The sequence below is a fragment of the Schistocerca cancellata genome, chromosome 5, assembly GCF_023864275.1.
Source record: "Schistocerca cancellata isolate TAMUIC-IGC-003103 chromosome 5, iqSchCanc2.1, whole genome shotgun sequence".
NCBI lineage: Eukaryota > Metazoa > Arthropoda > Insecta > Orthoptera > Acrididae > Schistocerca > Schistocerca cancellata.
The window spans coordinates 503517050-503531898 of record NC_064630.1 but is presented as its reverse complement, the minus strand read 5'-3'; the positions used below and the strand labels follow the sequence as shown (position 1 = coordinate 503531898).

Sequence of the window (14849 nt, the reverse complement as noted above, 5' to 3'; positions counted from 1 at the left end):
AGAAGGCATAAAACATTTTTTTCTGGAGAAGTTTGGGGGGGGGGGGGGGGGGGGAGACCCTTGGCATATTTCGAGAAGGACTGCTTGTCACTAAACATGCAACTTCCACTGGTGGCTGTATGAAGGGCTCCTTGGTAGGGAACGAGTGGAATTTATTGAAGTGTAGGTATTTTTGGTGGTTGGTAGGTTTGATGTGGATGGAGATACTGATGTAGCCATCCTTAAGGTGGATATCAACATTGAGGAGGGTAGCTTGTTGCTTTGAGGAAGCCAAGGTGAACCAGATGGAGGAGAAGGTATTGAGGTTCTGGAGGGATGTGGATAGGATATCCTCAATCTCGGTCCTGATCATGAAGATGTCATCAATGAATGTGAACCAGGTGAAGGTTTGGGAATTCTGGCTGGTTATCTATATCTACATAGATAATCCACAAGCCACCATGTGGGGCATGGTGGAGGGTACCAATACTATTCATTTTCTTTCCTGTCCCACTCGCAAATAGAGCGAAGAAAAAATGACACTGTGTGCCTCTGGATGAGCCCTAATTTCTCGTATCTTATCTTCATGGTCCTTATGTGCAGTATATGTTGGCAGCAATAGAATTGTGCAGCACTTAGCTTCAAATGCTAGTTCTCTTAATTTTCTCAGTAGTGTTTCTCAAAAAGAATGCCACTTTCCTTACAGAAACTTCATTTGAGTTCCCAAACAATCTGTGTAACACTTACGTGTGTTTCAAACCTACCAGTAACAGCTTGCCTTTGGATTGCATCAATGTCTTCCTTCAATCCGACCTGGTATGGATCCCAAACACTTGATCAGTGCTCAAGAATAGGTCACACCAGCGTCCTATTTGCAGTCTCCTTTACACGTGACCCACTCCTTCCTAAAATTTTCTCAATAAGCTTAAGTCAACCATTTGCCTTCCCTATCACAGTTCTCACATGGTCATTCCACTTCATATCGCTTTGAAATGTTAGGCCCAGATATTTAAATGACTTGGCTGTGTCAAGCAGGACACTAGTAATACTGTATCTGAACGTTACAGGTTTGTTCTTCCTACTCATCCACATTAACTTAAATTTTTCCACATTTTGAGCTAGCTGCCATTCATTGCACCAACCAGAAATTTTGTCTAAGTTGTCTTTCTATCTTCCTACAGTCACTCAACTTTGACACCTTATCATACACCACAGTATCATCAGCAAACAACCACAGATTGCTGCCCACCCTGTCTGTCAAATCATTTATGTTCATATGAAGGATTCCTGTAGATAGGTGGTGGGCTGGGAGTCAGTCAGGTGTTGGGAAACATAGTGTTCAATAGTGGCAAGGCCATGGGCATTGGGGATGTTAGTGTAGAGGGAGGTGGAATTGATAGTGATGTGGAGGGTGCTAGGTGATATAGAGACAGGGTCTCACATCCATGTGAGTTGGTGGAGGAAATGCCCTTTATATGAGAGAATGGGTTATTTATGCCACTTCTGTTTGGTGAGTTAGTAATGTATCCTTTCCATAGTGTTAACAAATACTAGTCAGCACCTAAAATTGATTCAGTGACATACACAAACAAAATTTTCTATAGATTTTTATGTGAGGTTTGAAAAGATATATCAAGCAGGTCTAATCTCATTATATATTGGTGTGCAAAACTGAAGTACAAAAATATCTTTTGCATAATGTGTTAGTGCCAAGCCTATGAAACTTGGCCCATACATAGAAAGTACTGCTGTAGTATGGTACAGAAAGTAACAGAAATAAATAATCACTGAGGTAAAAAAAATGATACTTTTATTCAAAGACAGTAATTAGAATGAAGTCACTGTGATTCATGATGGTCTCCTGGACATTACAAAAGATGGGACGTGTTACTTAGATGTGTGTGTGTGTGTGATTACTGCAGGTGGTAATGCGTGCTCTGAAATATGCTTCCATGCTCTCCACATGGTTGGTAAAGAGTTCTTGTGATAGGGCATTCCATTCCTCTACCAGTGAGGGTGACAACTGCTGGATGGTCATTGGTGCATGTTTATGTGCTGCAACAAATCTCCCCAGTGCATCCCATACATGCTCGATGGGATTTAAGATGGGGAAACAGCAGGCCAGTCCATTCACCAAATGTCCTTTCATTCCAAGAGCTGCTCCACAAGCACTGTTTGATGTGGTCACACATAGTCAATCATAAAAATGAAGTCAAGGCTGGTTGCATTCCTGAAAAGATGCACATGGGGAAAGAGTACAGTGTCACAATAACACTGGCCTTCAAGAGCACTGTGTTTTAGATTTGTAGGTCAGTACACGCATGCAACCTTATGCCTCCCCATGCCATAAGACCTGAAATAGATGAGAACACATAATGCACCCAGCAATGTCATTGCACTGATTGTTTTGGTGGTCCAGGTGTTATGGTGTGGGAAGGCATAATGTTGTATGGGTGTACTGATCTCCAAATCTTCGAACACAATACACTCGCCAGGGAATGTAACTGTGGCGCTGTACTGTTTCCCCATGTGCATCTTTTCAGAGGTATATTTGGTTCTAACACTCACATTGAGCAGAGCAGTGGAGCACTTCTTGGAGCAAGAAGTTATTCATCAAATGGACAGACCTGCCTGTTCCCCTGCCATAAATCCCAGTGAACATGTTTGGGATTCGTTCTGGAGCTGTTCTACAACATGTCCACATGCACCAATGAACATCCAGCAACTGTCAACTGCACTGGTGGGGGAATGGGACATTGTCTCACAAGAACTCTTTACAAACCTTGGGGCCAGCATGGGAGCATGTTGTAGAGCATGCATTGGCATCCTTGGTGATCTCACGCCTCATTAAGAGCCACATTCCACCTTTTGTAATGTCCAGGGGACCATTATGAATTGTGGTGACTTCAGTGTAAATATTGTCTTTGAATGGTAGTATCATTTCAGTTTGTCTAGTTGCATATGTTTTTTACAATTATCGTCTTTACTATACCAGAGTAGGTCTTTCTATGTATGGTCCATGTTCATCTGAAAGTTACTTTCATCCTTAAGTTTTGCACTCTAGTATATTTTAAAATTATAATTGCTAATCAACATATTTAGTTCACAAGGAGTTTTGTTGAGCATTTTTATAGATATTTAATTTGTAAGTGGAATGTAGATACTCTGACTGAAACTCGCAAGTGACACACAAACTGAACTGAAATAAAGGTTAACAAGCCCCCCATGAACCATAGACCTTGCCGTTGGTGAGGAGGCTTGTGTGCCTCAGCGATACGGATAGCCGTACCATAGGTGCAACCACAACAGAGGGGTATCTGTTGAGAGGCCAGACAAACGTATGGTTCCTGAAGAGGGGCAGCAGCCTTTTCAGTAGTTGCAGGGGCAACAGTCTGGATGATTGACTGATCTGGCCTTGTAACACTAACCGAAACGGCCTTGCTGTGCTGGTACTGTGAATGGCTGAAAGCAAGGGGAAACTACGGCCGTAATTTTTCCTGAGGGCATGCAGCTTTACTGTATGGATAAATGATGATGGCATCCTCTTGGGTAAAATATTCTGGAGGTAAAATAGTCCCCCATTCGGATCTCCGGCCAGGGACTACTCAGGAGGATGCCGTTATCAGGAGAAAGAAAACTGGCGTTCTACGGATCGGAGCGTGGAATGTCAGATCCCTTAATCGGGCAGGTAGGTTAGAAAATTTAAAAAGGGAAATGGATAGGTTAAAGTTAGATATAGTGGGAATTAGTGAAGTTCGGTGGCAGGAGGAACAAGACTTTTGGTCAGGTGAATACAGGGTTATAAATACAAAATCAAATAGGGGGTAATGCAGGAGTAGGTTTAATAATGAATAAAACAATAGGAATGCGGGTAAGCCACTACAAAAAGCACAGCGAACGCATTTTCGTGGCCAAGATAGACACGAAGCCCACGCCTACAACAGTAGTACAAGTCTATATACCAACTAGTTCTGCAGATGAGAAAGAAATTGAAGAAATGTATGATGAGATAAAAGAAATTATTATTCAGATAGTGAAGGGAGACGAAAATTTAATAGTCATGAGTGACTGGAATTCAATAGTAGGAAAAGGAAGAGAAGGAAACGTAGTAGGTGAATATGGATTGGGGGTAAGAATTGAAAGAGGAAGCCACCTGGTGGAATTTTGCACAGAGCACAACTTAATCATAGCTAACACTTGGTTCAAGAATCATAAAAGGAGGTTGTATACATGGAAGAAGCCTGGAGATACGGACAGGTTTCAGATAGATTATATAATGGTAAGACAGAGATTTAGGAACCAGGTTTTAAATTGTAAGACAGGGTCAGATGTAGACTCTGACCACAATCTGTTGGTTATGAACTGTAGATTAAAACTGAAGAAACTGCAAAAAGGTGGTAATTTGCGGAGATTGGACTTGGATAAACAGAAAGAACCAGAGGTTGTGCAGAGTTTCAGGGAGAGCATAAGGGAACAATTGACAAGAATGGGGGAAAGAAATACAGTAGAAGAAGAATGGGTAGCTTTGAGGGATGAAGTAGTGAAGGCAGCAGAGGATCAAGTAGGTAAAAAGACGAGGGCTAGTAGAAATCCTTGGGTGACAGAAGAAATATTGAATTTAATTGATGAAAGGAGAAAATATAAAAATGCAGTAAATGAAGTAGGCAAAAAGGAATACAAACGCCTCAAAAATGAGATTGACAGGAAGTGCAAAATGACTAAGCAGGCATGGCTAGAGGACAAATGTAAGGATGTAGAGGCTTATCTCACAAGGGGTAAGATAGATACTGCCTACAGGAAAATTAAAGAGACCTTTGGAGAAAAGAGAACCACTTGTATGAATATCAAGAGCTCAGATGGAAACCCAGTTCTACACAAAGAAGGGAAAGCAGAAATGTGGAAGTAGTATATAGAGGATCTATACAAGGGCAGGAGTAGGTTTAATACTGAATAGGAAAATAGGAATGCGGGTAAGCTACCACAAACAGCATAGTGAACGCATTATTGTGGCCGAGATAGATATGAAGCCCACACCTACTACAGTAGTACAAGTTTATATGCCAACTAGCTCTGCAGATGACAAAGAAATTGAAGAAATGTATGATGAAATAAAAGAAATTATTCAGATAGTGAAGGGAGATGAAAATTTAATAGTCATGGGTGACTGGAATTCGAGTGTAGGAAAATGGAGAGAAGGAAATGTAGTAGGTGAATATGGATTGGGGCTAAGAAATGGAAGAGGAAGCCGCCTCGTAGAATTTTGCACAGAGCACAACTTAATCATAGCTAACACTTGGTTTAAGAATCATGAAAGAAGATTGTATACATGGAAGAACCCTTGAGATACTAAAAGGTATCAGATAGATTATATAATGGTAAGACGGAGATTTAGGAACCAGGTTTTAAATTGTAAGACATTTCCAGGGGTGGATGTGGACTCTGACCACAATCTATTGGTTATGACCTGTAGATTAAAACTGAAGAAACTGCAAAAAGGTGGGAATTTAAGGAGATGGGACCTGGATAAACTGAAAGAACCAGAGGTTGTACAGAGTTTCAGGGAGAGCGTAAGGGAACAATTGACAGGAATGGGGGAAAGAAATACAGTAGAAGAAGAATGGGTAGCTTTGAGGGATGAAGTAGTGAAGGCAGCAGAGGATCAAGTAGGTAAAAAGACGAGGGCTAGTAGAAATCCTTGGGTAACAGAAGAAATATTGAATTTAATTGATGAAAGGAGAAAATATAAAAATGCAGTAAATGAAGTAGGCAAAAAGGAATACAAACGCCTCAAAAATGAGATCGACAGGAAGTGCAAAATGGCTAAGCAGGGATGGCTAGAGCACAAATGTAAGGATGTAGAGGCTTATCTCACTAGGGGTAAGATAGATACTGCCTACAGGAAAATTAAAGAGACCTTTGGATATAAGAGAACCACTTGTATGAACATCAAGAGCTCAGATGGAAACCCAGTTATAAGCAAAGAAGGGAAAGCAGAAAGGTGGAAGGAGTATATAGAGGGTCTATACAAGGGCGATGTACTTGAGGACAATATTATGGAAATGGAAGAGGATGTAGATGAAGATGAAATGGGAGATACGATACTGCGTGAAGAGTTTGACAGAGCACTGAAAGACCTGAGTCGAAACAAGGCCCCCGGAATAGACAACATTCCATTGGAACTACTGACGGCCTTGGGAGAGCCAGTCCTGACTAAACTCTACCATCTGGTGAGCAAGATGTATGAAACAGGCAAAATACCCTCAGACTTCAAGAAGAATATAATAATTCCAATCCCAAAGGAAGCAGGTGTTGACAGATGTGAAAATTACCGAACAATCAGTTTAATAAGCCACAGCTGCAAAATACTAACACGAATTCTTTACAGACGAATGGAAAAACTAGTAGAAGCCGACCTCGGGGAAGATCAGTTTGGATTCCGTAGAAATACTGGAACACGTGAGGCAATACTGACCTTATGACTTACCTTAGAAGAAAGATTGGAAAGGCAAACCTATGTTTCTAGCATTTGTAGACTTAGAGAAAGCTTTTGACAATGTTGACTGGAATACTCTCTTTCAAATTCTGAAGGTGGCACGGGTAAAATACAGGGAGCGAAAGGCTATTTACAATTTGTACAGAAACCAGATGGCAGTTATAAGAGTCGAGACACATGAAAGGGAAGCAGTGGTTGGGAAGGGAGTAAGACAGGGTTGTAGCCTCTCCCCGATGTTATTCAATCTGTATATTGAGCAAGCAGTAAAGGAAACAAAAGAAAAATTCGGAGTAGGTATTAAAATTCATGGAGACAAAATAAAAACTTTGAGGTTCGCCGATGACGTAATTCTGTCAGAGACAGCAAAGGACTTGGAAGAGCAGTTGAATGGAATGGACATTGTCTTGAAAGGAGGATATAAGATGAATATCAGCAAAAGCAAAACGAGGATAATGGAATGTAGTCAAATTAAGTCGGGTGATGCTGAGGGAATTAGATTAGGAAATGAGACACTTAAAGTAGTAAAGGAGTTTTGCTGTTTGGGGAGCAAAATAACTGATGATGGTCGAAGTAGAGAGGATATAAAATGTAGACTGGCAATGGCAAGGAAAGGGTTTCTGAAGAAGAGATATTTGTTAACATCGAGTATAGATTTAAGTGTCAGGAAGTCATTCCTGAAAGTATTTGTATGGAGTGTAGCCATGTATGGAAGTGAAACATGGACGATAAATAGTTTGGGCAAGAAGAGAATAGAAGCTTTTGAAATGTGGTGCTACAGAAGAATGCTGAAGATTAGATGGGCAGATCACATAACTAATGAGGAAGTATTGAGTAGGATTGGGGAGAAGAGAAGTTTGTGGCACAACTTGACCAGAAGAAGGGATCGGTTGGTAGGACGTGTTCTGAAGCATCAAGGGATCACCAATTTAGTATTGGAGGGCAGCGTGGAGGGCAAAAATCGTAGAGGAAGACCAAGAGATGAATACACTAAGCAGATTCAGAAGGATGTAGGTTGCAGTAGGTACTGGGAGATGAAGCAGCTTGCACAGGATAGAGTAGCATGGAGAGCTGCATCAAACCAGTCTCAGGACTGAAGACCACAACAACAACAACAACAACATGTTTACACTCAATGAATTTGAAGATTATGTTAAAATTGTCAGTCAGTCTCTTCCTACTTGTTACACTAACCTATATTCCAATGAGTGAGAGTATGAATACAAATCGTACAGACCAAATGTAAAATGAGCTAAGAATGACAATCAAAAAGATATTTATATTTGTATTGCACAATATGAATTTATTTCTTCTGGTTTATATGCAAACTTGTGTATCATGAATATGTAGTTTATGGATTTTTAACACTATACAATTGTAACAAGTTTATTCTTCAATGTTTTACAGATGATGAGACTGAAACTGCCACAGAAGGTGATGAAGATGTCAAAGCACGGGAATTACGGAAACAAGAAATATATTTGAAAGTTCCCGAACGTGCAAAAGTACAGAGTGATACAGACTCAGGGTCAAACACTGAGGTGAAGATTGAAAAAAAGTCACTTTCATCAAAGTCAAATAAGAAGCTCAAAAAATGCAACTTGCAGTAAATTATTTATTTCTGTCAGACAACTAATTTTAATACCACATAGAAAGTGAATTTCTCAACAACTTTCTAGAAAAAAATATTTATTTTCTTGTAAATGTGTGTCCATTTTTGTACATATCCAACACACACATACCACTTATTTCAACACTTTTCCCATTACCAAAATAGTCTTTCCTATGTTTATTTTCTGTTTTTAAAGAAGATAGTAACCATCTTTTCGGTTATGTAGTTATTAATACTGCTGCTGCTGCTGCTGTTGTTGTTGTGGTGGTGGTGGTGGCGATTGTTGGTGGTGATTATTGTTGATGGTGGTGGCACTAGTGTCAACAGACAATAAGATTCAGTTAACTAATGCACTTTATTTAGGATCGTACTGAAGAGAGAGATTGTAGATATTGCTTTGAAAATCGCAATATCATATGTGTATAAGGTAATTATGTACTCAGTATTTCTTTATATGTGTGTATGCAGTTGTGAAGTGTACCTGTTTTTTTCTCCTAACATGAATCATTACGTTTTTTCATCTGATGCTCATGCATTGATGTTAACAGCAGGTTTTAATGCAGAAAAGCATACATAATAGTTTTCCCCCCCTAATGTCCTTACTCACCATCAAAAACTTAACCTATCATGAGGGATATTTGAAAAGTAATAAGACATTAAGGAAGAATACACAGGAACCATCTAGTTAATTGGCCACACCATCATATCTGACGTGACCCAGATGATTTGTTGAAATATGCCACCAGCACTGATAAAATTATGAAGTATAGAGCATATGAGCTTTTCACCACAGTTAAATTGATGTAATTAGTCATACAAGATATATCACCAGTGAATCATTGCAGTTTTAACACAAAATTGATAAAATGTGAGTCTTTGCCTAGCACAAAAAACTACCTTCGCACTTCTATTGCATTGACCATGGAAAACTGTTAAACATGTTGATCAAGATTGTCAGAGCAGAGAATAAGACTAGGTTATCCGAATCACAGGTCCACTGTTTTCCCTCTGACTCATTTGATTTGTTTACATGGAGCTATATGTAGCAGAAATAAACATGTGGCATACATTTGCATGACAGAAGAAATGTGCCAAAAGTAAAGCTTTCAGTTTGGATGTGAATACCTAAAAACTTTTATTTTTGTGGAATCTCACTGAAAACAGGATGCAGAGTAGTGCATGCTTTTTGAACAAATTGTCCTTCATTTGCAGATTGTTTTTTTTTTGCCTTGTATTCACTTAATGGATGTAAATCTTTCATCATATGCATGCTAACATCATAAATACAGGGAATACAAACATTGCAACACTTATAGGTAATGTAACCATGGAAATAAATTTATTGTCCTCCTTACTTATTACGCATAAATGAATGCATTTCATTTTTACCCCTATGCAAGTACTCTGCATTGAGAAAATTAATAGACTGTAAAAACTTTGCACACAGCACTTGAACATTATAAATATAAGGGAGTGTTTAAAAAGAAATGAGCCAGAGGTATAATTACAGAAACCAGTACCTGTATGTTAGAACTATTGACCCTGGTTGCTGAAACACTCATCCCACTGTGATACAAGGTGATGAATGGCTGTCTCATAAAATTCCTGGGGCCGCAGTGTTAATCAGTTCCGCATGTACAGCTGGACATCATCGTCAGAGGTGAATCGTTTGCCCCTCAGAGCCCCCTTCTGATTCACTTCCTGCAGCATGGGACAACAGCATTACTCGCAAACCTTGACCTCCCTTTGCCAAGCGATCAAATCAAAACAACTAGACAATCTCACCCATGGGGTCATTCTGCTCCATGGCAGTGCAAAGCCTAATATGGCCAACACAGTCGTGGCACTCCTGCATAAATTCAAATGGGAGGTTCTTGGCCACCCTCCATACAGTACGGACCTCTCTCCCTGTGATTACGCCATTTTTGGTCCCCTTTAAAAAGGCTCTGAGGTGCAACCAATCCACCTCGGACGACGATGTCCAGCTGTACGTGTGAAACTGGTTAACATTGCAGCCCTGGGAATTTTATGAGACAGCCATTCGCTGTCTTGTGTCACAGTGGGACAAGTGTCTCAACAGCCAGGGTCAATACTTCTAACATACAGGTACTGGTTTCTGTAATTATGCCTCCAGCTAGTTTCTTTTTGAACGCCCCTTATAATTAGGCACTGGTTACCATTTCAGTGATAGAGATTGTTAGTGTTGCTCAATGAATTGACCTCTGGAAATGTAGTCCCACACTCATTAACCTATTGATCCCAATAATATTAAAAAAATTAATTTTAAAGTTTTCAGAAAATGGACCTTTATCATCATGTTAAGCAATGAATATAAGAAGAAATTGGCAAAAAGTAAACAATCAATTGTTTTACAAAGGTGGTTAAACTTTCTAACCTCTTGGACATACAGTTTTCAACTGCTCATCATTTCAAGAGATGAGATATATTCAAAAGCATTTTTGCATTTTCTTAGATGCAATCCGACATCTAGAAACTTCCATGAACTCATAATGCCTAAAACAAAGTATAGTCCTAAATAACAAGCAAAATTAGCCTAAAGTTTAATAAATTTATGTCAGACAAGTAGTAGGACAAACTCACATTTACATTACAATAACTTTAGCTGTATTTACTGCCACTGTCAATGATCTCTTCAGTATGATCAGTATTTTTTAAAAAAAGCTGGCTGTTGGTTTGAATGCTGTAAGTGATTGCCACAATACACTACATTCATAGATGTACCTCACTGAACCATTAGATGCCACTGTCTTGCAATAGCATTGATGGTTTCATGCAGAAGGCACTGGAACATTAAAAAAATAATAATAATAAAATGATTGGGTATAATGGACTGACATAAAAATCAAAGAATGAACAGTATTTTCTGTTCTTAAGATGGTCTTAAAAGTCCTACAATATTTGTATTGGTTGATAACCTTCTGAAATATATTAGGTTACCATTGCAGTTCAGCAACTTCCTGTGTGGATTGTTGGGGATGGGAGAGAGGGTTCTCATAAGTAGCATACCATGCTTTGCAATTCATTGCAGTTGAAGAGATCTGTATCAGGTATGAGTCACAGTTACTATAGTGTGCACAAAAACACTTCTTGGCAACATTCTGTTACCTGTGACTACATACCTTACCTATTCAGAGATGCAATGTATATAGAGTGTGAACTGTAATTATGCTGTGGTAGTAATGTAAAATTTCTGTTCATTACAGCATCGTGCGTATCTCTTTTCCTGTTCACAATGTCATATACCAATTGTGCCCACCTTTTTTTCCTTGTCCATTTCAAAATGATCAAATACAGAAAATGTTAAGATGATATTCTTAGGCAATAAAATTTACCCAGAAAACACGCTAGTGCAATTAAAATTCATTAGTTGCTTGGTAGCTTATTTATAATGAAATTAAATACAGTATTAACATTTTTGTTTTCTGATCAGGGTAACACTAATTTAATAAGTAAGTTTGAAGAAACTCATTCACAGTCATTTGAAGATAAGTCCTAATGCACTCAAGCTTCTTATGGTTTTTCAGATAAATTGATAAGAGTGTGACTTGTGTTAGTTTTTGAAAGACAACTCTTGAAGTGTCTCGGTAGGAGGCTATTCCAGTTCACAAGCTCCCAAGTGAGCTATGGAACACTCCCTACTGTACAGAATATAGTTGCTTGTGATGAATAGTCAAATTTTCCAACAGACTCAGCTCTTCTCGTTGCGACTTGAAGTGGTATTGGTTTGGCTTTTACATCTCTTAATTTCCGAGAAATGTTGCTCACAGAAATATGTACATTATTACATGCATGTGACTGTGCTGAATTTTTGTGTTGCTTGCTTAAATGAACATTATCATCATCACATGTTTAGTGTGTTGTAATTTCAGTCTCGCAGCATATTATTGGTTATAATTATTGGCAGATAATTATGGTACTCTGACAGTTCTAACTGTGTTGTTGATTCTGCACCATCAGGTGAAATAGAAAATGATTGCTGAGCTTTTAGTTTCCATGTTATAAATGTTCAGTTCTTGGAATCTTGTATTCACCTGTAAAGTTGAAACATAATACGTCCCTACACATGTTCTTTCTTTCCACATGCTGTTCGAGAGTGGAATAGTGTAGAATTAGTATGAAAATGGTTTAATGAACCCTCTGCCAGGCACTTAAGTGTGATTTTCAGAGTAGCCATGTAGATGTAGTTTGCGTGAACTGTTGCAGATTATTTCTAAGATACACATCTCCCAATATATTGCCTTGAAGCCTGGCAGCTGGCTCTTCGTGTATGTCACCTTATATCTGTTGTTAGTATACTGTGTGAAAGCATGTGTAACAGTATTGCTTAGTGTTCTTTGTTTCAAAATTGAGTAGTTTGCGGTATAGATATTCTGATTTTAATTGAATATTTCACTCTATTAAACATAAAGCATAGTAGCTTCTATCTACAGAAAACTTGTATGTCTAATCCTCAACAAGATGGTACAGTTGAATTATTGTGGTAACCAATGGATATGATACAGAATATCTTATTTTCATGTGTCAGTTTGGAACAAACAATAAACTTCGCAAAATGAGAGGAGCAGAGAATCTTGTCAGCTGACAGGCACTTAATGAAGGAAATCACTGCAGTTCCATTAGGATTTTAGGCAAACAATTTAACAACATTTATTACTAGGAAAAGCATAAATGTGCCATAGACAAACAAAAATGAAAGTGATTATTTTCCACGTCACCCTCGCGTCCGGCCATCATGATTTACGTTTTCCGTGATTTCCCTAAATCTCTTCAGGCAAATGCCGGGATGGTTCCCTGGTAAAGGGCAAGGCTGACTTCCTTACCCATCCTTCCCTAATACGATGAGACTGATGACCTCCCAGTTTGGTCTCCTCCCCCAAAGCACCCCAACCTCAATGTAACCATAGAATTAATTGAAATCATTAATGACCTGATGTTCATGATGTGGATGGTATCAATAATAATTCCTTTGGAACTTGTTTTTCATTAAGAAATGGGAGACCCAAATGTAGCACAAAAAGAAGGTAGCATCGATAACTAGGGACCAAAAATGTCTACAGGAGAGACTGGAATATTTGTCAAACTTTAGGGTGCAATCAGAAAAAGTTTACAATGCTCAGTGAAAATAACATAAATTTTAAATTAATATGGATTTGAAATAGTGCGGGAACTTCAAAACAGAACAAGAAGGTACAGATATCAAGCAATGCCATAAAAAACAGTGTATTATTATTACCAACACACTGATATAAGCACTTTTCAGTAAGCTGTTCTGATTGTCTGTTGGGAAACTAAAGCATAATTTTTGCTGATGTGATTTCTTACAAAATTGATTTCCACAGTAATCAGCAGACTGGATTTCCTCCATAATAGTAGCAAGAAAACCAAAACACTCCCTGAACAGTAAAAAATCAGGTGATTCTGATCGCATATTGTCAAGAGCAATTAACACTTTGCAACATACTTTGGACTTTCTTACAATCTCATTTTATCCATTGTGGATGTGGTGAAGACATTGGTTGTAGATCTGACTGTTCTTACAGTATCCCACAAAATGGGAGCCCTCACTGCACTGGCTCAGGGCCAATGTGATTAGGTCACATACTTATTACCCTCTGCCATGAGAAAGTGGACCAGCACAGCAAACACTTTCACCATTATACACTGCCAATGACTGCAATAGATATGGCTAATTGAGGAAGTTTCATGCTTCTGTCTTGGGATAAGATAGTTCTGTCAAGCATGAAGGATGGACATCCAGTGATACTTATACACCACTAAGTACTCAATTCTGCCACAAAGTACAATATGCAATGTCATTACACATGCCTTTGTGCAATGCACTAGCAATAGATACAAGTTGAAGTGTGTAGAGAGCGCGTTTCCAGGCATTGAGGCAATATATGGGAGATATGAGCTTTAGAAATATTCTGCAACAGTTCATGCAATGTATTACGGTTCTACTTCGCACATGAATGACAATAAAGAATACCAATGTGGAGAAGGCTGTTCAAGCAAGCTACAAAGTTGCTCACTTTAAAGCAAAAGTGGCAAATCTTTTTCAGTAGGACCTCTCTTACCAGATATTGCAGCAGTCTCAGAAGTTTCATTTCTGTGGGATTTGGAGACAATAGGAGTTTGTCTTTTGGAACAACAAGTTTCCACTGGCAGAAGTAGAGCTGTGAGGATAGGTCCTGAGTAGTGCTCGGGTAGCTCGGTCGACAGAGCACTTGCCCGTGAAAGGCAAAGCTCCTGAATTCAAGTCTCGATCTGGCACACAGTTTTAATGTGCCAAGAAGTTTCACATCAGTGCACACTCTGCTGCTGAGTGAGAATTTTATCCTAGAATCAGAATGTCTAATTTATGTCTTTGTAAATTCCAACATTGTTACACAAACTACTATGCTCACTTGATGGAATTTTATAAACACCTTTCTTTCAGAGAGGAGAGTTTATTTTGGTGTAAATGCCAATAAGGAATCAGTGATTATGCAAACATTCTGTAGAAGTTTCGCTCTGTGCCAATTTCAAAATCGATCTTCTGAGAATCAGTTCACCCAAAAAATTAGATTATTTCCACTTAATCAATATTCCCAGAGTCAGTTTATTCTGATCAACTGAATGCAGTTGAATGTAATCTATTGTAGAGGTAATCTTTGAATAAAGTTATTACTTTTGTGGGAATAACTGTCAGCCAAATTTTTACGTAAGAAACAATAGTAGCATTCACAGTGAGAATCCTACCACATG

At 38.8% G+C, this 14849-nt stretch overlaps 1 protein-coding gene across 2 annotated transcripts in view; it reads left to right on the top strand.

Moving 5' to 3' along the window:
- LOC126188985 (F-actin-monooxygenase Mical) overlaps positions 1 to 14849 on the top strand; it is a 550752-nt gene that overhangs the window by 396902 nt on the left and 139001 nt on the right. For both annotated transcript variants that reach the window (XM_049930777.1, XM_049930776.1), the window contains exon 23: positions 7877 to 8010. In XM_049930777.1, the coding sequence (XP_049786734.1) occupies positions 7877 to 8010 (134 nt within the window). The remainder of the gene's footprint in view (positions 1 to 7876; positions 8011 to 14849) is intronic.